This window comes from Ovis aries, chromosome 2, assembly GCF_016772045.2.
Source record: "Ovis aries strain OAR_USU_Benz2616 breed Rambouillet chromosome 2, ARS-UI_Ramb_v3.0, whole genome shotgun sequence".
Lineage (NCBI taxonomy): Eukaryota > Metazoa > Chordata > Mammalia > Artiodactyla > Bovidae > Ovis > Ovis aries.
The window spans coordinates 9,852,514-9,875,885 of record NC_056055.1 but is presented as its reverse complement, the minus strand read 5'-3'; the positions used below and the strand labels follow the sequence as shown (position 1 = coordinate 9,875,885).

The window sequence follows — 23,372 nt, the reverse complement described above, 5'->3', positions numbered from 1 at the left end:
GGGCCGGCCGGCTTTGTGTGCGGCGCGGAGGCCGGTGGCGCGGAGGCCGAGGCCGAGGCCCGGAGCTCGCGGGCCGCACGGCGAGGCCGGCCCGGGGGCGGGCAGGGCGGCGGGGGGCGGCCGCAGCCCCGAGAGGGGCGGCTCGGCGGCGGCGGCGGCGGCGGCGGCCGGTGCGGGCCGGGGGTGGGGGCGAGGGCCGGGCGCCCCCCCCCGCGCGCCCCCAGCGCCCCCGCCCCCCCGGCCTGAGCGGGGCGGGCGGAGGAGGGAGCGGCGGCGGCGGCGGCGGCGGCGGCGGCGGCGGTGGCATTGTGCGCGCACCAGCAGCCCGGCCCGGGAGGAGCAGGACGCGCCGGGGCCGCCTCCTCCCGCACGGACCCATGAACCAGCCGGGCGGCGCGGCGGCTCCGCAGGTACGACGGGGGGCCGGGGGCATGCACCGCGCGGGGGACCCCGGGGGGCCGGGGCCCGGGGCGCTGCGCCACTTCATTGCAAGATTTGCAAAATGCAAAGTGCCTGGGCACATTTGCGGGCTTTTTTGTGGGCGCAAACGGGAGAGTCGGGGTCTGGTGAACCCCCCCTGGCGCAGCGGGGTGTGCGGAGGGTGGGGGTGACGCGGGGGTCTTTTCGGGCCCCCACCCGGCGCCCCCTCCAGCCCCGGGCTCGGACCGGAGCCCAGAAAACAAAGCGGCGAGAGAACAGAGCAGCCATTTCAGTTTGGACAATTCACATTTTGCAAAAATGCAACCCCTTCCAGATCTCCCCCCTCCCCTCTAAATTTACAATTTCCCCCTGACCCTCTGTGCGCTTGGGGTCCCCGATGACCCCTCGGGAGGTCTTTCCCCCCTGGCTTCCTATCTTTGCAACAATCTTTTTTTTTTTTTTAGGCCATATTTCCTTTTCTCAATTTTTTTTCTAATTTTTCTTCAAACGGTAGTTTTTTCCCATTAAAACGACGCCACCTAGAGGATACTATTTTGTAAATAAAAAAGAAATTAAAATTGAAAAGAAATATTTTTATTTCTTATTTTTTCAAAAGTTTCCTCTATAAGGCAGCGGAGAGGACAGAGATTCTTTTTTTTTTCTTTTCGAGGGTGACAATTTTCACTTTGATCTTTCCAGGAACATAGAGACAATTTTTATTTCTGAAGCCAAATCCAGATAATATGTAAATGAAAATTAAGCTAGAATTTGAATGAATTCAGGTTTTGAAGGGGAGAAGGCAAAAAGCTTTCTAAAACCAAAGTCGATTTGGCTGCCCAGCTCATTTTAGTTTGAGAAAAAACTATTTGGAATGAGGAAAGGAGGGAAATTGTTGAGTTTGGGAGAAACTGGGAGAATTGGCTTTATTGAAGCAATTAGAAATTGTACTTCATTGTAATTTGGAACTTGTTTAGCTCAGTGGGCAAAAAAGACTAATTTTGCCATTTGGCAATATTTAAAGTTTTTCTATTTCCAAGAAGGAAGGATTTAAAAGAGAAATAGAGCCTAAAATGTTGGCTTTGGACACACCCAAAAATTGTAGGTCTTATTTTTTTAATTTTTCATTTACATTTTACTGTGTTTAAATCCCAAGATTCTAAGGAAAAGCAGAAACTGGAAAAGTTAGAGTGAAATCCATTTTTTCCCTGCATTTGTTGGGTTGTGTGTTATTATTATTTTTTTTGCTTTGATGGAATAATTAAGACTGTTTTCTGATTTTGTTTGCTGAAAGCTCTAGGCATTTCTTTTTTTGTTGTTGTTTTATACAGAAAATGTCAGCAACCTTTTCTGAGCAGTATTCAGTGGGAAAAAAATGTAAATTCATTACATTATACAAATTGAGTAGTCCACAGATTTGTAGGAGAGACCGCCATTAAAATAAGATATGCATAATTAACATTATTATGAAAAAACTAACAGTGGATTCACAGAAGCTCATTTTTTATGACATGCAACTGAATCAGTTGGTAAAGACAAGGGTTGAAGAATCCTTGGTAAGAAGAAAATTTTCTTTTCTGTGTGCTTGCTCAATCTTTCAATTTGAAAATTTTATTATTAAAAAAAATATATCCAGTTTGGTTTCAGGCCTCTTTGATTGTGCTGTGGGGTTGATAGTTTAGTAATATTTGGTATTTTTCACAAATTTGATTACTTTCAAAGGGGGAAAAAATCCATTAAGCTTGATCATTTAGTGGGGGGGGGGTGTCTAATTTTTTTTCAAAAGCACAAATTTTACTGACTTAGGAAGGAAAGATAAAAAGGGAAGGACAGAGAACAGATGAAAATTCTGATTTTTATCCATCTTCTGTAGTGGAATACTTACTTTGCTGAAAAAATGGAGTAAAACACCAATTCAACTTGATTCTAGCATCAAATTTTAAATTTTTTTAAGGGAAAAAAAATCAAAATATAAACAAAAGCCAAACCCAAAGATACTTGTCTTTGGATCATGAAGGCATATGTGCAGATATTATTTGATGTTTTTGGCCTTCAAAAAAGTCAAGGTGAAGCCAAAAAAATTTTTTTTTTCTTTTGGGAAGACAAATATTGGCCAAATTGAAATTTAACAAAGGAAGATAAGATACCTACCCAAAGTTGAAGGGTTATTTGTGATAGATTACTATCTGAACTTGCTGGGGATTTTGCATCAAAAAAAGAAAGTTCCAATTTTTCTGTCCAAAAGGTGGGGGATATGTTAGCATTTGTGGAGTGGTTTCTTGGATGGGACCTGGTGGTGGGTCACACTGGGCTAGGACAGAAAATCCTATTCCCTTTGGCCAGCCACCAGCTGGTCTTGGAAGAAATGATGGCCCTGGTCCATGAATTCCCAACCCCGTTTTGGGGAAATTCAGATTTCTAAGGGGATACAAATTCTGTGAAATATATTTGACAGTGCAGAGGTTTGACATTTCCCATCACCGCCATTGCATTTGGGAGATTTTTACTTTTTTAGTAACAAAATCCTTCAGGGCTGACTGGCCACATTCTGACATATTTGGAATGAGCTTTTTTTTTTTTTTTTTTAAAGTAGCGTAATTAATTTTTTTTCTATTGAATTATTTAGGCCGATGCTGAGGACAGGCAAAGAATTTATAATTTCCAAGGGCTCAGGAGGTCTCACGAGACAGGAGAGCCAGTTTAGCAGGTGATGGGAGGAGAACTGTGTCCTGCACTGGGGAGGGGTGGGTGGGCACCCCTACCGGGCATCTGAGAAAGACTCAGAGTTGTTGATAACAGGTTATTTCTGGTGCAAGGAATAAAAATATTGCAGCATGTTCCTTTGTGTGCCCTGGATCTCCTGACACACAACTCAAATTCCTTCATTCCATTCTCTTGAAATTTTGTTGTGTTGTTTAACAGTTTAAAGGGAACCCCTGACTAGAAATGGAAAATCATCTCTGTTTTGTAGGCTGGTTTTTTTTTTTTTTTTTATTGGTTATTCTGATCATGTTTGTTTTAAAGGAAATAGAGGTGCATGATGGTACTGTTGGGGGCGGGGTCAATTTTCTTTTGTTTCTATTGGCGTCTCTCAGGATTGAAACAGTGACCTGGGCCTTGCCTTCCTCACCTCCTATGGTGGATGGAAGTGTGACCAGAAATGGATATATATCAGCTGATTTTTATTAGGCCATGTCTGTTCACCAAACTCTCTTGTCGTCTTGGGCGAAAAATCTGGCAAATTGGACTTGAGGGGTGGTAATTTGATGATGGACTGAGTTATTTTGGTGAAAGATCATTTATGCTCAGCCTCACAGAGGAGACTCTTATTAATGTTTTGCTTTTCTGCCTAAGGAGGTTTTTTTTTTTTTTTTAATTTTCTAATAAGGTTTGAAATTTCAAGGGCTTGCTTTATTGCTTGAGTTCAGACCAAGCTAAGAAAAAGGGTTTGCTTATACTTTCAGCCCTGCATAGAGGTGAGCTTGAACAAGGGCTCTTGCTGTTGCAGAAGGAAAGCAACAAAGATGGCCGGTCAGTATGAGTGTGACCTCTCCCTGGTCCTAGGAAGTAAACAGCCAGTGGTTTGTTTTGTTTGAGAAACAGTTTAAAAACTCCTGCATTGTCAGATACTATTCTCCCCCTCCATCTTTGACTCAGCTGTTGGCATACTGCTTCCTCTGACCTCAGAAGGCTCATGTTGTCTCCTTGGAAGGGTGATAAGAACTTCCTTGCGTGCTTCATTGGATGTATAAGCAGACTTTTCATGATCATGGTGAAATTTTGAAAGTTTTCCGTGTTCTTGTAATGTTTCATGTCAGTTGTGTCTCCTCCCTGGTGATGGAAGGTGAAGTGGCTTTGTGGGTACACAGGAGGCCTAGTTTGCCTACGGTCGTGCTGTATGATCTTGGACAAACCACTTTTTTTCCTTCTGAGCCCTCAGTGTTTGTGTTTGTCGTATGAGAGCTTTGGAACAGAGCAGAAATACTAATGAATCGTTTTCTTCTCTGATTCTGACTCCATGCGATGTGCTGTAGCTGCCTGCATCACTGTGTTGAGAAGGATTCTGAGGTCACAGCCGGACTCTGACATTGTGGAGGATGGGGTGCAGGGGTCACGTAGCAGTGCCCATCACAGGATGGGGAGTGTACCTCTACTCACCATACCCAGGCTAGGCCGTGAGTCATGACCCATTAGTGGGTTGTAAGATCAGTTCAGTGGATCACAGTCAGCACACACACGAAAAGAACAGAGTAGGGCACAGGGGAACACACGCCAGCAGGGGCATAGCTGTGCATTCCAGGTAAGTGTTGTCTTAATGAAACTTTAGTTTTATTTACATATGCTGATGTGTGTGCACGATTAAGTCCTACTGTGAGTTATGGTTAAAAGAATTTGACAGTTGCTGGTCTAGACGATTGACGATGATGTGCTCCAGGAATCCCGCATATTGCTGCTTATACTTCATTTTCTTATTACCCCAGTAGACTTTCACATGAACCCTTTAGGATAAGTGTCCTGGGTCACTTTTTTTTTTTTTTTTTTTTTAATTCTCTGGTTGAGCTTACCTGAAGGGCCAGCTGTGAAGACGTCTCGATCGAGTAGGTGGCAGTCAGGCATGCACCCGAGCTTGTTGGCCTTGGATGAGACAGGAAGGGCAGGTACTATTAGTTTGTCCTTACAGAGTGAAGTGGCATCTTGGCCAGGTTCTCTGGCTGGGAAGGAGACTTTTTAAGTAGTGTGGAATCCCAGTCTTGATCGGAGGGAGAGCAGCCCCAGTTACTTTTATTCCTCACTTACTTCACATTGCCAGAGGACTTTTTTTGGAGTTAAGAAAGTTCATGTCTGTGCTATATTTAAATGCCTGTCAGACTCTGAGTGAATGTCTGTATTTTTGTGTGTATGCACTTCCTAAAAAACTCCAGAATTGCTGTCTTGATCTTCTCATCTTTTAAATGTGTCAGGCCAGTGCTGTCCAATCGCAATAAAATTCAAGTCACAAATGTGAGCCACATATGTCATTTAAAATTTTCTAGCCACACTTTAAAAAAAAACAAGAAGAAACAGATGAAATTAATTTTAATAATATGGATTATGTAACAGTATATCCACAGTGCTATCATTTCAGTATTCATGAATATAAAAATTATTAATGTGCTATTTTATATTCTTTCCTTGGAGGGATACTGAGTCTTTTCTGACTAGCCACATTTCACGTGCTAGTAACCACATGTGGCTGATGGCTTCTGTGTTGGACAGCATAGAACCAGACCAGCGTTCCATTTCGTTGTTACTGGGTGGCCTCAGAAGGTTATAACACATCTTTGAAAGCGCTTGGTTTTGTTGGTGGGACTTCCTTTCTGAACTCTACGCATTTCATCCGTATAGCCTCTTCTGGCCAAAGTGGTCCATGCCTCCCTTGAATTTGCCCTAAAGCAGTCTTCTGCCAAGGTTAGGCCAGAATGCTTTAGCCGGAAGAGACAGATGATGGCTAGAAACTCCAAGAAGATATTGTGTCTCAGTATGTGTGCTGTTGAAGTTAACAAGTGGAGGAGTCTGTCCTAGGAGGTTGGTTTAAAAAGTATTGCTTGAAAAAAGGATGAAAATGGAAGAAGACAGCAGGTACGTAGGACCAGGGTTGGGGGTCCAAGGGGTGGGAGGAGATCTGGGTGCAAAGATGGTCAGTCAGTGCGATTCATTTCTGAACTGAACATGGAACCACCAGGAAATTCCCCCCCCTCCCCCTACCCCCCCAGAGAGGCCTTAAATACGAAGCATAGAAAATTTCTAACAGCCACCCAATTGGTGAAATGGAAAGGTGGATGTGAGGTCAGCCAGACCAGAGTTTGAAGTCCAACCTCATTGCGTGGTTAGCCTTGTGTTACTTTGGAAAAGTCTCCTTTGGTTTTGGAACTACAACTTCTGCATTGGGAAGAAGGGGTGAAATAATTTTGACCTTGAAAGGTTGTTTTATGATTAAATGAAGGAATTCATGTGTTGAATCCAGCCACTCCTTAGAAGGTGGTTAATACGTGTTAGTAATCTTTTGATCCAGTGGTCTCCGTTTGTGGAGGTTGAATGTTGGTGACAGCAGTTTTGGTTGTTCTGCAGAGTTGGTGACTTATCTTTAATAGGTAGAATTAAGTAACAACAGAAAATGTGCATTTTTTGTGTGTTGTTTTATTTTAAAACAGACCAGGATGAGACATCTCTTGGACCTTACATGTCTTTCCTGTCCAAAGTGTTGTCAGTGCTTTCATTCCAAGGATGCTCTGGCTCCTCCAGATATTTCTGGGTTTGTTTCAAAGCCTGTGGCACACTGTTTAAAGGGATATATCTTAATTCAGGGTGAACTGTCTACCTTTTTTTGATGATTTATTTCATTTTTTGGCTGTGCTGAGTCTTCGTTGCTGCACTCGGGTTTTCTCTAGTTGGGGTGAGTGGGGCTGCTCCCTAATTGTGGCGCCTGGGCTTCTCATTTAAGTGGCTTCTCTTGCTGTGGGGCACGGGCTCTAGGTACATGGACTCAGTAACTCTGGTGTATGGCCTTAGTTGCTCCATTGCACGTAGGATCCTCCTGGACCAGGGATCGAACTGGTGTCCCTTGCATTGCAAGGCAAGTTCTTAACCACTGGATTACTAGCCCTAAACTGTCTACCTTTGAGATTCTGTTCACACCAGGTCTTCTATCTCTCATGACCTTTCCCTCATTTTTCTCTGTCTCATGAGAAACCAGACCCCCTTGAGACCCACCTGCATGTTCTCTTCTCTGGAGTCCCCTGGACCTCTGCAGCCTGCAGGATTTTCCAGGTAATCTGGGCTCACAGATGGGAGCTGGTTGTTCGCATTTCTGACTCACCAGCCAGCTTGCGAGTTCCTTGAGGGCAGAGATCATGGGTTATTCATTTTAGGGTCTGGCACAGAGCAGCAGCTCAATAAATGTTTGATGACTTAATCTTATTTTTTGGAAAAAGCTTAGATCATCTGGATTTGGGTCTAATGAAGAATAGGTGAGCAATTTGGGTTTGGCCATTTGGTCAACATCCATATTTTGTTAGGGAGCCATAAATAGATTTCTTAGAACTGGCTCCAAAGCCCATGGCTCCCTGGGAATAATAATAAAAAATAAATAATAATAATAAATCAGAGAGGGCTTCCTGGATGGGACTGATACTCCTTTGACTTCACATGTTGTGGAGAATTTTTAAAAGTTCCCCACCCCTTTTCTCTCCTGTTGTATGAACCATTTCCTTAAAATAGATGGAGAGATCCAGATTTGCAGGTATGGAGAATGGGGCCCAGCATGTCCAAGGAGGTGGAAGAGGGGGAGTGCCTTGGGGTGGAGGGGACTTGATAATTCCCCGTCCTTACTCCCAGAGCTGGTCTTGGCCGTAGGCCCTGGAATTGGATGTCAGAGGATTGTTTGTAGATACACAGGCCCCTTAAACGTGAAGTAGCTTAATGTGTGATTTGATGTTCAACCAGACCCCACCTTTGGTCAGATTCCCGTTTGCACATGCTAAAGCTTCAGGGAAAATTATGGAGGATAACTGAGAATATTCTGTTTGTTTGCTTAGTTTTTTTCCCCTGTAAGTTTTAGAAAGCACTGTCATTGTAACACTGTATAGCCCAGCCCAGTAAGTGAGCACAGACTCCCGTATTTCCTCCATGGTCAGGTTCCCACATTTGCTTATTTCTGAAATTGGGGTGTGTTTTATAGTAGATGTGTGTGTTCTGTTTCAGCACTGTTTCTCCGCCCCCCCCCCCTTTTTTTTTTTTTTCGTCTCAGAAAGCTATTATAAAATCGATGGTGTATCTGACAGTCTAAGGGACCTTGGAATTGAGGATATAGAGTGTCCTGTTCCTGGTGGGGTGAACTGTGACAATTAGGGACGTCCAATTCTGCCCTTTTATTTTAACCTCACTTATCTCTGGGTTTGGTGTCTCCACCTGTAAGTGAGGCTGGAACTTTGCTTTCGGGAGAAGCATCTGGAACTCTGAATTAGCCTCACTTTCCTTCTGTGTCTTGCTGTGGTTCCTTTTCTGAAAGGCTGAAGCAGCCAGTGGGAGGAAGGTGAAGCCTTGGAAACAGGTGGTCCCTTCTGTATGGCCACGTGGATGAACTGTCCTGCCAGTTGGCAGAACACCAACTGGACATTTCCAAGGGTAGAATAAACAGATTGAAGTTGGGGGGCAAGGCTCCGCTCCCCTCTCCGCTCTACTCCTTAATCATATTGGGAGCTTTGTCCAGGTATAGCATTACACTTTGTTTTCCGCATCTGTAAAGTGGTGATGATAACAGTGATGATGATGAAGGCAGTAGCAGGGTTCTGCTGAAAAGCTGCAAGAGGTGTGAGAAAAAAGTTTGTAAAACGCAGAGTACTTTTCACTTGCAGCGTGTTATTTGTGCATCTAATCCAGGGATGGTAAGTAAGTAATATACATGCCACCACTCCCTATTTTTAAGCCTGTGGCAGACGTTGCTAATCAGTCATGGCAGTCTTTTCCATGGAGCCTGGCCAGTGGCCTTAGAGTCCTTCTTGGATGAAGCTACCACATGAAACCAGTTTGTCATTTCTGATTTAGGGACACACACACATGCACGCCGGGGAAGAGAGGTGGAGTCACTTGCCCAGAACCTTGGTGGATAGGCGGAGCCACTTCAAGCCTCAGATTTCTTAACATACACACACACGCACACACACACACACACACACGCACACGGACACACACCCACCTGGGAAGAGAGGTGGAGTTACTTGCCCAGAACCTCAGTGGATAGGCGGAGCCACTTCAAGCCTCAGATTTCTTCACACACACACACACACACACACACACAGACACACGTAGACACGCACACGGACACACACCCACCTGGGAAGAGAGGTGGAGTTACTTGCCCAGAACCTCTGGATAGGCGGAGCCACTTCAAACCTCAGATTTCTTAACTCCTCAACCAGTGCTTTTCCTATTATTTGCACAAACACTCTGTCAAAAGGAATTAGAGTTAATTTGGTCTTGAGAAATCGTGAGAGGGTCTTGACTCCTCCCTTCCCTGTTGTAATTAGATCCCCTTGGGGTTGTCATCAAAGCAGGGCTGGATGACCTGCTTCTCTGTCTGATCCCCGCGTGATCAGGTTTCAAAGGGAAGATGTGGCTGGGCCACTGGGTTGGGTGGTGGAGCCCGCTTGCTCACTCGTATTGTACAGATGACGTGGCCAGGGTGGGGGGGCAGGGCCCTCCCTGGGGTTCCTACATGAGCACCTGGGTTTGCTGTTTACACACCAGCTGTTCCTAGGAATCTTAATTTCTACATCTGGGAACTGAGATGGACACAATTCTTCACAGGAATAATGTGAGGTAGCATATTTGAAAATGTTTTTTAAACTCTGAAGCCCTGTGTAGGGTTTATTTTGTTTTGTTTTATACGTGTTAATTTTTATAACTAGAGCTAATTCCTGATCATCAATGCCCTGTTGGGTAAATTGTATAAACCCAGAGTCATAGATGGGTGCTTACAAGGTGAATTGGCCCCTTATCTTGTTTTATTTAACTTGCCAGCCTAAGATTTTAAAAATTCAGAACTTCAGGCCTTTGCAGCGTACGTGTTCTCCTGTTTGAGTCAGGTGCTACCCTCCACCCTTTCAGCCTTGTGTGTGATCTGCTGCAGCCTGGAAGGCACTGGCACTGGAAGGCACCAGAGGGTGCCCGATGCACCTGTTGGTTGATCTGTTACATGGCAGAACAGTCCACTCGTATACCCCTCACAGGCTTCCTGCAAGCATCCCATGAGTTAACAGACTCAAAAGTGCTTCACAAACAGGGAAACGTGTTGGCGACAACTCCTTTCTTTTCTTAAAAAGGAAAGGAGGGAGGCCAAGGTGAGGATGGTATTGAGTCGACAGAAAAATGATATAAATATTTTGGCTGACGAAGCAGGAGGCGGCTTCAAATATAAGCTGTGCTGTGCTTAGTCGCTCAGTCGTGTCCGACTCTTTGCAACCCCATGGACTGTGGCCCACCAGGCACCTCTGTCCATGCGATTTCCCAGGCAAAAAATGCTGGAGCAGGTTGCCATTTCCTTCCCCACATATATAAACTAAAGAGAAAAAAATGGAGTCAAGTGATGCTCCGCTCCCCAGTCTGCTGTGGAAACCACAGGAACACTTGCTTTCTAGTGAGGTGACGTTCTGTGTCAGGGATGGAATCTCCGATTCCCAGGGCCAGTCCTGCTCATGGAGGGGAGGGGGATCCAGGGAGAAGTCAAATCTGGTGTCTCTCCCGTAGGTGGAAATTACTCCTAACAGGTGGAGGAGGTCCGAGTGGCTGTCAGCAAGCCCTTGGCTTGTAGTTTGCTGGTAACATTAAAAATCAGAAGCTGTTTTGGCTCTTTTTCTGGATGTGTTATTGTCTAAGACAGTGTGCCCGAGGGGCCAGCCCTTCTCAGTTCAATTCAGTTGCTCAGTCATGCCTGACTCTTTGTGATCCCACGGATTGCAGCACACCAGGCTTCCCTGTCCATCACCAACTACCAGAGCTTGTTCAAACTCATGTCCATCGAGTCAGTGATGCCTTCCAACCATCTTATCCTCAGTTGTCCCCTTTTCCTCCTGTCTTCAATCTTTCCCAGCATCAGGGTCTTTTCCAATCAGTCAGTTCTTCGCCACAGGTGGCCAAAGTATTGGAGTTTCATCTTCAGCTTCAGTCCTTCCAATGAAAATTCAGGACCGATTTCCTTTCGGATTGACTGCTTTGATCTCCTTGCAGTCCAAGGGACTCTGAAGAGTCTTCTCCAACATCATATACAGTTCAAAAGCACCAGTTATTCGGAGCTCATCTTTCTTTATGTTCCAACTCTCCCATCCATACATGACTACTGGAAAAACCATAGATTTGACTAGATGGACTTTGTTGGCAAAGTAATGTCTCTGCTTTTTAATATGCTGTCTAGGTTTGTCATAATTTTTCTTCCAAGGAGCAAGTGTCTTTTAATTCCATGGCTGCAGTCACTGTCCACAGTGATTTTGGAGCCCAAGAAAATACAGCCTGTCCCTGTCTCCGTTGTTTCCCCATCTGTTTGCCATGAAGTGATGGGATGATCACTTTGAACGAAGATGCCATGATCTTTGTTTTTTGAATGTTGAGTTTTAAGCCAGCTTTTTCACTTCTCTTTTATATTCATCAAGTGGCTCTTTAGGTTTTCTTTGCTTTCTGTGATAAGGGTGGTGTCATCTCCATATTCCGCTTTGAGCCGCCTTCTCGTCAAATTCCCACCAGCCCCAATATTCTTAAAGAGAATTGAGAATGGGAATTTTTATTTGGTGAAATTTTGCCGAGAATTTGTTTGGGCTCAGAGTTTTGCGAGATGAGGGGACATAACCAGAACCCTTGGAATACCCAGAGACAATAATTAAAGGCATTTTGGATGCTGGAGACTTAAAAAAAAAAAATTTCATCAACTAGGGAAAAAATAACTATAAAAATTTCAGTGTATTTATGTGGGTTTTTAAAAAAAAATAATGTATGCTAGAAAAGCAGAAAGTGAAACTGATCTGAAGTAAAACTGAAACTGTCCTGAAAATGAGGCCTCAGGGAAGGGAAACTTCCCTGGGGTGCTGCTAGCTCGAGGTGGAATTTGTCGTGAGGCTCTGGATCACCGGAGTCTAGAGCTAACAAGGCTCACGAAGATGACTGATGTCTGTGCCTTCCAATACGTACTGGTAACCACCAGCCACACATGGCTTTTGAGCAGTTGAAATGTGGCTAACCTGAACTGAGATGCGCTGTAAGTGTAAAAATTCACACTGGGTTTTGTTTTACTTATTTATTTATTTTGTTGAATTGTCATATTTCTCTTCTGTAGATCCAGATCTTAAAGGGTCAGTAGGAAAAAGAAGAAATGACTGTAGAAGATCTCAGTCATCATTTTTAAAAATAAGATTAAAATGATAGTATTTTGCATGTTGTGTTAAGTAAGATATTAAACATTTTACTTGTTTTTATTCTCAGTTTTTTTACATGTGGCCACTAGAAGTTTGAAATTACCTAATGATTTATATTCCATTTCTATTGGACCATACCGATCTAAGGCAACCTGAACCCCCCAGACAGAAGGAGTAACTTGTTCTGGAGGGTTAGGTCACAGGGCAGCTTCATCGGCTCATTGGACAGACGACAAGACTGAAGAGTTTGGGATGGAGAATGGAAGATGATGTAGTGGTATGCTGCTAAGTCACTTCAGTTGTGTCCGACTTTGTGCGACCCCATAGACGGCAGCCCACCAGGCTCCCCCGTCCCTGGGATTCTCCAGGCAAGAACACTGGAGCGGGTTGCCATTTCCTTCTCCAATGCGTGAAAGTGAAAAGTGAAAGGGAAGTCACTCAGTCGTGTCCAACCCTTAGCGACCCCATGGAGTGCAGCCCACCAGGCTCCCCCGTCCATGGGATTCTCCAGGCAAGAGTACTGGAGTGGGTTGCCATTGCCTTCTCTGGATGTGGTGGTATAGGAATCAGCATAATGGGGTGGTTAAAGTGGAGGGGTCATGGGAACTTGAGAGAGAGACAGACAGAGAGAGTGAGATACTAGTAATTTGGGGGAGGGAATTAAAATGCTTGCCACTTTCCTTATCCATTCCCCTAAACATTAGTTAAACACTTTGGAAGAAAGTTAACCTAACAAGATGAACAATAACAAATGTGAAAGATCGCCCCTGACGGGTTTTCTGATTGCCAAAGGAATTTCAGCCTATTTAGTCTTATAGGGTCTCTTTGAATCAGAGTACACAATTCAGGACAGGTTTGGGCGTAGAAATCCAGGTCCCTTTCGGGTCTGTGGGTTTTGGATCCTGGGGGGGCTGGAAGCCATTCTCTTACTAAGTCAAATCTGCTCCCTGTAATGATTTGGGAAGCAAGGCTTCTAGAAAACCCAGAGGGCATATTGCCTAGTGGACAGAGCTGGCAGGGTGAGAAGGTCACCTAGCTCCCCTGACTTAGGGACCTGGAGGAGGGTGACTAACCTTGCAAGAAGCAGCGAAGCTAAACTTGAACCTGGGCCCACCTTTCCAGCCTGGTTCTCCCGCTGTTAGTGTTTTGAAAAGAGTTTGAGCAATGCATTGGAAATTCAGCCTTGCAAGTTTTTGTTCTTTAATCAAGAACTCTTTCTGTCAAAAGGCTGAAGTTTAGCGTTCTATCTCACTTGATTTTTGCAAAGTAGGATTTGCCTGCCTTGAACTATAATCATTGCACATTTATTGACTTGTTATATGCCAGGCACTGGGTTAAGCATTTAACATCTATTATCTCATTTAATACCACCACCCTGGAAAGCAGGGATTTTTCTTTTCTTTCTTTTAATATATGAGAGAATTGAGACTGAAGTAAATGGAATTGGCCAGTGCTTAGCTGTCAGTTGTGTTCTACTCATTGCAACCCCATGGACTGTGTAGCCCACCAGGCTTCTCTGTCCGTAGGATTCTCCAGGCAAGATTACTGGAGTGGGTTGCCATTTCTTTCTCTAGAGGATCTTCTCGACCTAGGAACTGAACCCGAGTCTTCAGTATCTCCTACATTGCAGACTGTTCTTTACCTGCTGAGCCATCAGTGATTCAAATTCAGATGGATGCCAGATTCCAGGCTCACAACATTCCTTTGAGGAAAGTGAACTATCGGCCAAAATGTGGAGTTGGTGACTGGCTGGAACCTGAACCCCATTAGATGTTCTGCCCATGCCCTGCCCCAGACCTTACCGTGGGGGGTTGTCTGAACTCTGCTGTCATGGAAGTGGCCCTCCCTACTCCGAGGACCTCGTATGGCACTTGCCGTCTCCTATTCCTCCGCTCCCAGGTCGCCTCGGTGGACCTGGACTGTGTGTTTCATGCGCACAGAGCCTTTAATACCACGTTTGAAAACAGTTGCAGAAGGTTTGCTGTAATTAATTACATTTGACATACTTGGAATCGGGGCCTCCTGGATTCAGAATGCAAATTTATGCCCAGACAGATGTAAGGTATGCTTGGAGCCAAGAGCTCTGGCACGTCCCCGCCAGGCCTGCAGCGTCACTCACTGCCCTGATGGGAATGTCATCACAGGCAGTGAGTGGGAGAGGCAGGACTCAAACTCGGGGGTACCAGGAGCCCACAGGCTTTTGGAGGAAAAATACCGCTGAGCTTTAAGGCAGGAATTGTGGTCTCTAGTCTGAGCCCTGCTCCTAATTCAGTCGTGGTTGGGGGAATCTCTTTTCCCTCTTTGGGCCTCAGTTTCCCCCACTATACAATATAAAGACTTAGGCTAGGTGGTCCATTGGGTGGTCTCAGAAAGTACGTGCTGTTAGTTTGTTCAGGGGCAAGCGGGCAATTAATCAGGAAGTCAGAGCTTGGGATGCTTGCTTTTGGGAGTATCAGACATCGAGGTGAGAAAGGCTTGTAATTGGTAGGTAAACAGGAGGCTGGTGGAACAGAGTGGTGTACGAGACAAGGCCTGGTATCTAGACAAGACATCGCTAGTTTCCAGGGCTCCGCATAGAGAAGTTACTTATTCCGCATCAGTCCCTCCTCTGACCCATGTATACTCATCTCACCATCTGTATTAGATATCTTTTACTGTATAACACATTAGCTCAAGACTTAGTTGCTTAACAGAACAATAGTCATTTATTGTCTCTCATGGTTTCTGTGGGTTGAGAATGTGGAAGTGACTCAGTTGGTCATTCTGGTTCAGGGTCTCTCAGTGGTTGTGGCCAGATGGCTGGGGCTGGGGCCATCTTAAAGGGCTCTCCAGTCATGTTTGGTGCCAGGGCTGGGAAGACTCAGAACAACTGGGGCTCCTGGAATATCCCTCCATCTATCCATCATCCCTTCACCTTCCCACCCACTGATCTATCTATCTATCTATATATGTCTTTCTATCCATCCATCTACTTTATATATGTATATCTTTCTAATCTATCCATCTGTGTATCCAATCTATATCTATCTAATCCATTTCTCTACCTTTCCATGTATCTCTGAGTGGCCTCTCTAGCATAGAGATACTTGACCGGACTTCTACATGGCACCTTGAGGCTCTGAAGGCACATGTCCTGTGAAGGCATAGAGTCAAGCAGTTGCAGCATCTCCTTGAATGATCTAGCCTCAGACCTCATGCAGCACAACTTCCAAGTTAGTCTTTTGGTTGAAGCAATTGTAAAAGTGTGCCCCAGTTCAAGAGGTGAGACATAAACTCCGCCTCTCCATGGAGTTGTGTCAGCATCACGCTAAGTATGTAGGATGGGATATATATATTGATGTGGCTCTTTGGAAAACACAGGCTGACATTCCATCTATCTACTCACCAACCCATCTGTCTAGCTGTTCACCTATCCATCCTTCTCTCCACAGACCCATTCATCCACCCACTTCATCTTTCCATCCTTCAGATGTCTGTCCTTCCTGAAGACTATCTGCTTATCCATCCATCCCATTCAGTCACCAAACAAATCTCGAGCAACCTGATATGAGCCAGGGACAGCTCAGTTCAGTTCAGTCACTCAGTCATGTTCGATTCTTTGAGACCCCATGGACTGCAGCACACCAGGCCTCCCTGTCCAATACCCACTCCTGGAGCTTACTCAAACTCATGTCCATTGAGTTGGTGATGCCATCCAACCATCTCATCCTCTCGTCCCCTTCTCCTCCCGCCTTCAATCTTTCCCAGCATCAGGGTCTTTTCCAATGAGTCAGTTCTTCACATCAGGTGGCCACAGTATTGGAGTTTCAGCTTTAGCATCAGTCCTTCCAAAGAACACCCAGGACTGATCTCCTTTAGAATGGACCGGTTGGATCTCCTTGCAGTCCAAGGGACTCTCAAGAGTCTTCTCCAACACCACACTTCAAAAGCATCAGTTCTTCAGTGCTCAGCTTTCCTTATAGTCCAACTCACATCCATACTTGACTACTGGAAAAAGCATAATATTGACCTTTGTCAATATTATGGACCTAGATGGACCTTTGTTGACAAAGTAATATCTCTGCTTTTTAATATGCTGTCTAGGTTTCTCATAGCTTTTCTCCCAAGGAGCAAGCGTCTCTTAATTTCATGGCTGCAGTCACCATCTGCAGTGATTTTGGAGCCCCCAAAATAAAGTCTCTCACTGTTTCTATTGTTTCCCCATCTATTTGCCATGAAGTGATGGGACCGGATGTCATGATCTTTGTTTTTTGAATGTTGAGCTTTAAGCCAACTTTTTCACTCTCCTCTTTCACTTTCATTGAGAGGCTCTTTAGTTCTTCTTTGCTTTTTGCCATAAGGGTGGTGTCATCTGCATATCTGAGGTTATTGATATTTCTCCCTGCAGTCTTGATTCCAGCTAATCAGCTGAATGATATTGGGCAAGTTACTTCCTTGTGCCTTCGTTTCCTCACCAGTAAATAAACATGACAGGGACAGCTAGGTACTTTCAATAATGAACTAAAGGAGCGAATGAAACTAACGTTTATTGAGACTCTACTCAGCATTAGTCCTTCTGTTCTCAAAGTAATGCCATTATGTAGAGTTATTATCATGTTTATTTACTGGTGAAGAAACCAAGGCACAAAGAACTAATTTGCCCAAGGTCATTCAGCTGATTAGTGTCTGAGCCAGAAGGTAAACCCAGGACTTCCTCATCACCCTGTCCCAGGTTATTTCCATTCTGTTTCTGAGTATGAAATGGCTGTCCAGGAGTTGGTTTTACTCTTCTCTCCTTTTTTTTTCTAAGTAAAAATAGGTTCCTTTTTGCCCTGATTGTAGAACAATATGTTCATTACAAAAATATTCAAGCATACAGAAAAGCAAGATTTTTTTTTAAACCACCCCAATTCCTACCACTGTTTACATATTGATGAACATTATTTAAATATATATGTAAATGTTTATAGAAGTGAGAGTATATTCTTCATGCTGTTCAGTAGCCTGCCTTCTTTTTTCATTTTAAAACTCACTGATAACCTTTTTCATCAGTAAATTTGTTATTACTCTGCTGCCTGCATTGTGTTTCTACTGTGTATCCGTCCTCAAAATCAGTGCCTGCAGGATTTTGGTTATTTCTGACCCTTTTGCATTTGATTTTACCTTCATTTGTATGGTACTCTCCTTGACATCACTTGTGAAGCGGTCAGTAGCTGAATCCCACGTTCACATCATACAGGTCGCACAGCTTACGTTTCTGCCAGCACACTGTGAGTGCTCACTGCACATCGTGGCCGTCACCTTGCGTTGCCAAATACCTTTGATGTCCCAGTGGACAAATTAATGAGGCTGAACATCTATTGGTATATTTTATTAGCTGCTTGTGTTTCTTCTTTTGTGAATTGCCTGTTCAAGCATTTTGCCCTTTTTTCTTTTGGGGTGTTTGTTTTTCCCTTTTTTTTTTTTTAAAAAAAAAAAAGGTTTTTGGATGTTAGAGATATTGACTCTTTGCTATTTAAATTCTGAGGTTTTCAAAAAAATATTATTTAGTGATGGTTAAATAAAATGTTTTGTTTTTAATATTTACATTTTGGTGTTTTGGATTCTATTTTTTGTGTATGTCATGCTTGAAAAGACATTAAGAATCTAATGAATCTGGCTAAATGAATTTGATTTCAATGCATTTAACATTAATTAATTAATTAAAAGACATTAAGAATTCATAGTGAAAAGGCAGCCTGCAGAATGGGAGAAAGTAGTTGTAAATTCAATATCTGGTAATAGGTTAGTTTCCAAGATACATAAAGAACTCCTACAACTTAGCAACCACAGCAATAACAAATAATAAAATAATAATAATAAATAGCAAATAATAAAATCCAGCTTAAAAAAAAACTGGGTAAAAGACTTGAATAGACATTTCTCCAAAGAAGATATGCAGATGGCCACCAAGCATATGAAAATGTGTTCAATATCGCTAATCATTAGAGAAACACAATTTAAAAACAATGAGATATCATTTTGCACCCATTAGGATGGCCGCTATCAGAAAACAGAAAATAAGTGTTGGTGGAAATGTTGAGACGTTGGTAACCCTCATGGATTGTTGATGTTGCTGCTATGAAAAACAATATGGAAGTTCCTTAAAAAGTAAAAATAGAATTACCGTATGGTCTAGTAATCCTACTCCTGGGTATCTATCTGGAAGAATTTAAAGCAGGATCTCCTAGAAATACTTGTACATCCATTTATTCACAGTAGTCAAGAGGTGGAAGTAACTCATTTGTTCTTTAATGAATGGATAAAGAAAATGTAGGATGGACATACAATGGAACATTATTCAGCCTTTAAAAAGAAGGAAACCCTGTCGTGTGCTTCGGTATGGATAAACCTTGAGGACGTTATGCTAAAGGAAGTAAGCCAGTCTCTAAAAAGCAGATACTGTATGATTCCACTCATGTGAGGCATCTAAAGCAGTGGAGCTCATAGAAACAGAAAGTAGAATGGTGGTTGACAGGGGTGGGGGAAGGGGAAAATGCAGCGGGGATGTGTAGTAGGGACAGGGTTTCAGTTTCGCAAGTTGGAAAAGTTCTAGATGTCTGTTGCACAACACTGGGGATGTACTTAGCTCCACTGAAGTACACACTTTAAAATGTTTAAGATGGTTTTAGAAAAAATTAACATTTATTTAACTTAACCAATAAGCAGTTTGTCTTGTTGGAACATACACACAAGAAATACTTGTACTTCTGTACCACTGGAAATGTGCATAAGTACTCACAATAGAATACCTGCAAACAGCACACAAAGATTTTATAGAAATAGTCACCATTTTTAAAAATGAATTTTTATTGGCGTATAGTTGCTGTACAATATTGTGTTAGTCTCTACTGTACAGCAAAATGAATCAGCAGAATGTGTACATGCGTGCCTGCATGCTGAGTTGCTTCAGCCCTGTCTGACTGTTTGTGACCCCATGGACTGTAGCCCGCCAGGCTCCTCTGTCCATGGGATTCACCAGGCAGAATATTGGAGTGGGTTGCCATTTGCTCCTGCAGGGGATCTTCCTGACTCGGGTCAAACCAGCATCTCTTACTTCTTCTGCGTTGACAGCAGGGTTCTTTACCACTAGCGCCACCTGGGGAGCCCATATGTATACATATATCCCTTCTTTTTTGGATTTCCTTCCCATTTAGGTCCCAACAGAGCATTGAGTAGACTTCCCTGTGCTATATAATAGGCTCTCATTAGTTACATATTTTATACATATTATTGGTAGTATATATATGTCAGTCCCAGTGTCCCAGTTCATCCCACCCCGCCTTTCCCCTTCGGTATCCAAAGGGTTCTAAGTCTGTCTCTAGAAACAGTCACCCTTATTATTTCTATTATTTCATGTAAGTTTTGTTTTCTTACATTTAAATTGTTCGTCCATCTGGAATGTATTTGTTTTAATACATTAAAGGGAATAGAGAGGGGCATAGGGATCAGGTGCTATATTTTTTTTCAAATGGTGAGCTGCTTGCTGCAACATCAATAATTGAATGATCCATCTTTTCCTCCCCGATTTGAAATGCCATTTTAGTCTTAAATTTCCATATACTTAGGTCTATTTCTGGACTCTTATGTTCTCTGGCTGTACAGGTATAGCACTGTTTTAATTTGATCACTTTAAACGTTAATCATATTTTAAGAACAGACTTATAAACTGGCATATAAATTGCCACCTGCAGTGCTTACCATATTGGGGCAGCTTTCTGGTGGGCTCTTCTGATTGGGCAGGCTCTCATTGATGCCCACACTGGCATCAGTGCCATTATAGATAAGGTTAGGTACCTTACCATAGGTAGGTAATTGGTGCTTTCGTTCACCACTGGGACGTGGCAGAGTGGAGATTGGAGCCTGAGTCTGAACAACTTTGGAGCCTGTGGAGCTCCTTTAACAACGTGCTGTGTCTTTGGAGGCACAGGTATCTTCCAGTAGAGCTCATCCACACCTTGATCCTCATCGTGCCTGGCATAGAGTGGTGCTAGTATGTGCTTCTTGAACTGAAAGGGAAGCAATTCATGGCTTATCCGAAACAGGTATTATTAAACAGATTATTCCCTGGCTGCAGTCAGATGTATGCTAATGTTTGTTTTAATAAATTAATTTTTAAATAATTAAAGTAACCTAATGATATTACAGATAAATCAGCAAGTAGAGAAAAAAAATTGCACTAAATATATTCCAGCCCCTATATATTCACTGTTTTGGTACATTTCCTTCTAATTACTTAATAAGCATATTTTTTATTGTTTGAATAATAATGTATTAGAGTTCTGCCTCCTGTCTTTTCCTTCTCCCAGTTTTTCTTTGTCCTCATAATCCATTATTTTTCAAGATTGCTCAGTAGTCACAGAAGAGAGCAAAAATAGTTTACTTAACCCATAGGCTGTTGGTGAACATTTAAGTTGGTCCTTTTTTTCCTCTTTTATAAAATTAGGCTGTAAAAGGTGCTTTCCTGGTGGCCCAGTGGTTGGGATTCCACCTTGCAGTGCAGCGGACAGTAGGTTGGTCCCTGGTCCCGGAAGATCCCTCATGCCTCAGGGCAACTAAGCCCATGGGCCGCAACTGCTGAGCCCAGGTGTTGCCGCTGCTGAAGCCTGCGCCTGAGCCTGCGCTCCACAGCAAGGGAAATATATAAAAGAAAGGATTCCATAATTTCATACTTTTCCAAGATGATCTCTGATCATGTTTATCCTTGTTTGTTTATATCAACATGTATTTTTTAGTAGATTAAATGGCAATCCACTCCAGTACTATTGCCTGGAAAATACCATGGACAGAGAAGCCTGGTAGGCTACAGTCCATGGGGTCACAAAGAGTCGGACATGACTGAGCGACTTCACTTCACTTTTTAAATTTCATTTTATTAGCCAGAATTCTCTAATAATTATTTTTTTCTGCATTTATGTTGATAATCCATTTTCGGATGATGATCCTTTGTCTTTTGACATCCTAAATATCTTCTGAATTATTTCAACCATCCATTAAGTATTTGTTCCAACTATGGGTGACAACCCTTGACAGGTGCCAAGGTGTTGAATCAATATGGATTCCCCCTTCACAGCCATTTGTAATGTGCTGTGGAAAGTGCTTAGTGTCCTGAAACTGGATACTGAGGGTGTTTGGTGGAGGGAAGGGTGAATCCTGTTAAAATCCTGGGCAGCTTTCTGGAGGAAGTGGCATTTGTGCTTGGCTTTGAAGGATAGATAGGGCTTTTAGGTCTAAAAAAAATCTGTAGGAGAAAGGATAGAGCAGTATATTTGGGGCCAGTGAAGTAGAATGAATCACCAAAGATGAACTTAACTTTTAGTGAATTTTTAGTGTCAAGTATGGTGGTGGTTTTGGAGAAGGCGATGGCACCCCACTCCAGTACTCTTGCCTGGAGAATCCCACGGACGGAGGAGCCTGGTGGGCTGCAGTCCATGGGGTCGCTAAGGGTCAGGCACGACTAAGCGACTTCACTTTCACTTTTCACTTTCATGCATTGGAGAAGGAAATGGCAACCCACTTCAGTGTTTTTGCCTTGAGAATCCCAGGGACGGGGGAGCCTGGTGGGCTGCCATCTATGGGGTGGCACAGAGTCGGACACGACTGAAGTGACTTAGCAGCAGCAGGGAACAGTATTTACACCTAACCTCTTGTGATACATTGTGATAATTCCTATTCTGTTTTTTAAAAATACTGGCTGTGACTCTTTAAATTGATTTCAAGACCCAACAGTGGGTCACGACCTGCTGTTTGAAAACCTTCCATTGTGGCTCAGCTGGTAAAGAATCCTCCTGCCATGCGGGAGATCTGGGTTCTGTCCCTGAGTTGGGAAGATTCCCTGGAGAAGGGAAAGGCTACCCACTCCAGTGTTCTGGCCTGGAGAATTCCATGGACTGTATAATCCATGGGATCGCAACGAGTCGGACACAACTGAGCGACTTTCACTTTTTCACTTTCACTTACATATACATATGTACTCACAGAAATAAAGCAAAAGCAGGGAACAGTATTTGTACTTAACCACTTGCAGTACATTGTGATAATTCCTATTCTGTTTTTTAAAAATAACTGGCTGTGACTCATTAAATTGATTTCAAGACCCAATAGTGGGTCACGACCTGTTGTTTGAAAACTGCTAGCCTGAAGGACCCTGAAAACCTGGCGTCAGATTCTCCTGCCATGACCTCCCAGCTGTCCTCAGGAAGTGGAACCCCGAGCTTCTTTCTCCCTCCTGTCCAGCAGGTGAGGAATAAATCAGGTACGTCCTGCCTGCCTGCCTGGCTCCCCTGTCCTCGTGATGAATGGTGATTTTTGTCACTTCTCGTTGAAGATGTGAGTGCCTGAAGCAGGCAGCTGTGGAGCTCCTGAGTTGGTGAGCTGAACTTGATGATGAGCTTGGAGCAGTTTCCAACACTTGATTAGAAGGTTCAGGGGTTCCAGTGAGCCACAAGGAGCAAAATCATTAATGGAGATTATCTCAGAGGGGTATAGGAGTATAGGTCTATTTTTCTTCATTGAACTTGAACCTCTTTCATAATAATAGAGTGAGTTGACAAAATGCTTTTTGAAGAATTTACTATATTTCTTTTCCAAATCAACAGATTCTGAAAGCTTAGTACCAGTAATCACCTATGTAAGGAATGACCAAAACTCTGGGTGTGTGTGTATATTATGGAAATGTGTGGAACTAATATCGCTCCTTGGCCCAATAATCCATCTTTGGGAATATATCCAAAGGAGAGGATTTTAAGATATCAAAATATTTTGTGTATGAAGATGTTCCTTGCAGTGTAATTTTACATAAGCCCAGCGCTAGGTCTGGTAGGAGTACACAGCGTGGGACCAAGCACAGCTCCTGTTGCTGCTCTGGTCCCAGGAGAAACAGTCATAGGTGACTGCTCTGAGAAGCAGAGTAACTAAGGGTGAACACTTTATAGTTAGGCTGTGCTGTGTTTATTAGTCCCTCAGTCGTGTCCTACTTTGCGACCCCATGTACTGTAC

General features: G+C 43.5%; 1 protein-coding gene across 24 annotated transcripts in view; it reads left to right on the top strand.

Annotated features, from left to right (window-relative positions):
• Positions 1-305: 305 nt before the first annotated feature.
• Positions 306-23,372, top strand: part of ZNF618 (zinc finger protein 618) — a 206,565-nt gene continuing 183,498 nt past the window's right edge. For 22 of the 24 annotated variants that reach the window (XM_042242837.2, XM_042242846.2, XM_060408853.1 and 19 more), the window contains exon 1: positions 306-410. In XM_042242837.2, coding sequence (XP_042098771.1) covers positions 378-410 — 33 coding nt within the window. In that variant the 5' untranslated portion in view covers positions 306-377. Of the gene's footprint in view, positions 411-542; positions 7,225-23,372 lie in introns of those variants that run through there. The other 2 variants (XM_060408868.1, XM_060408866.1) reach the window with 1 other exon arrangement.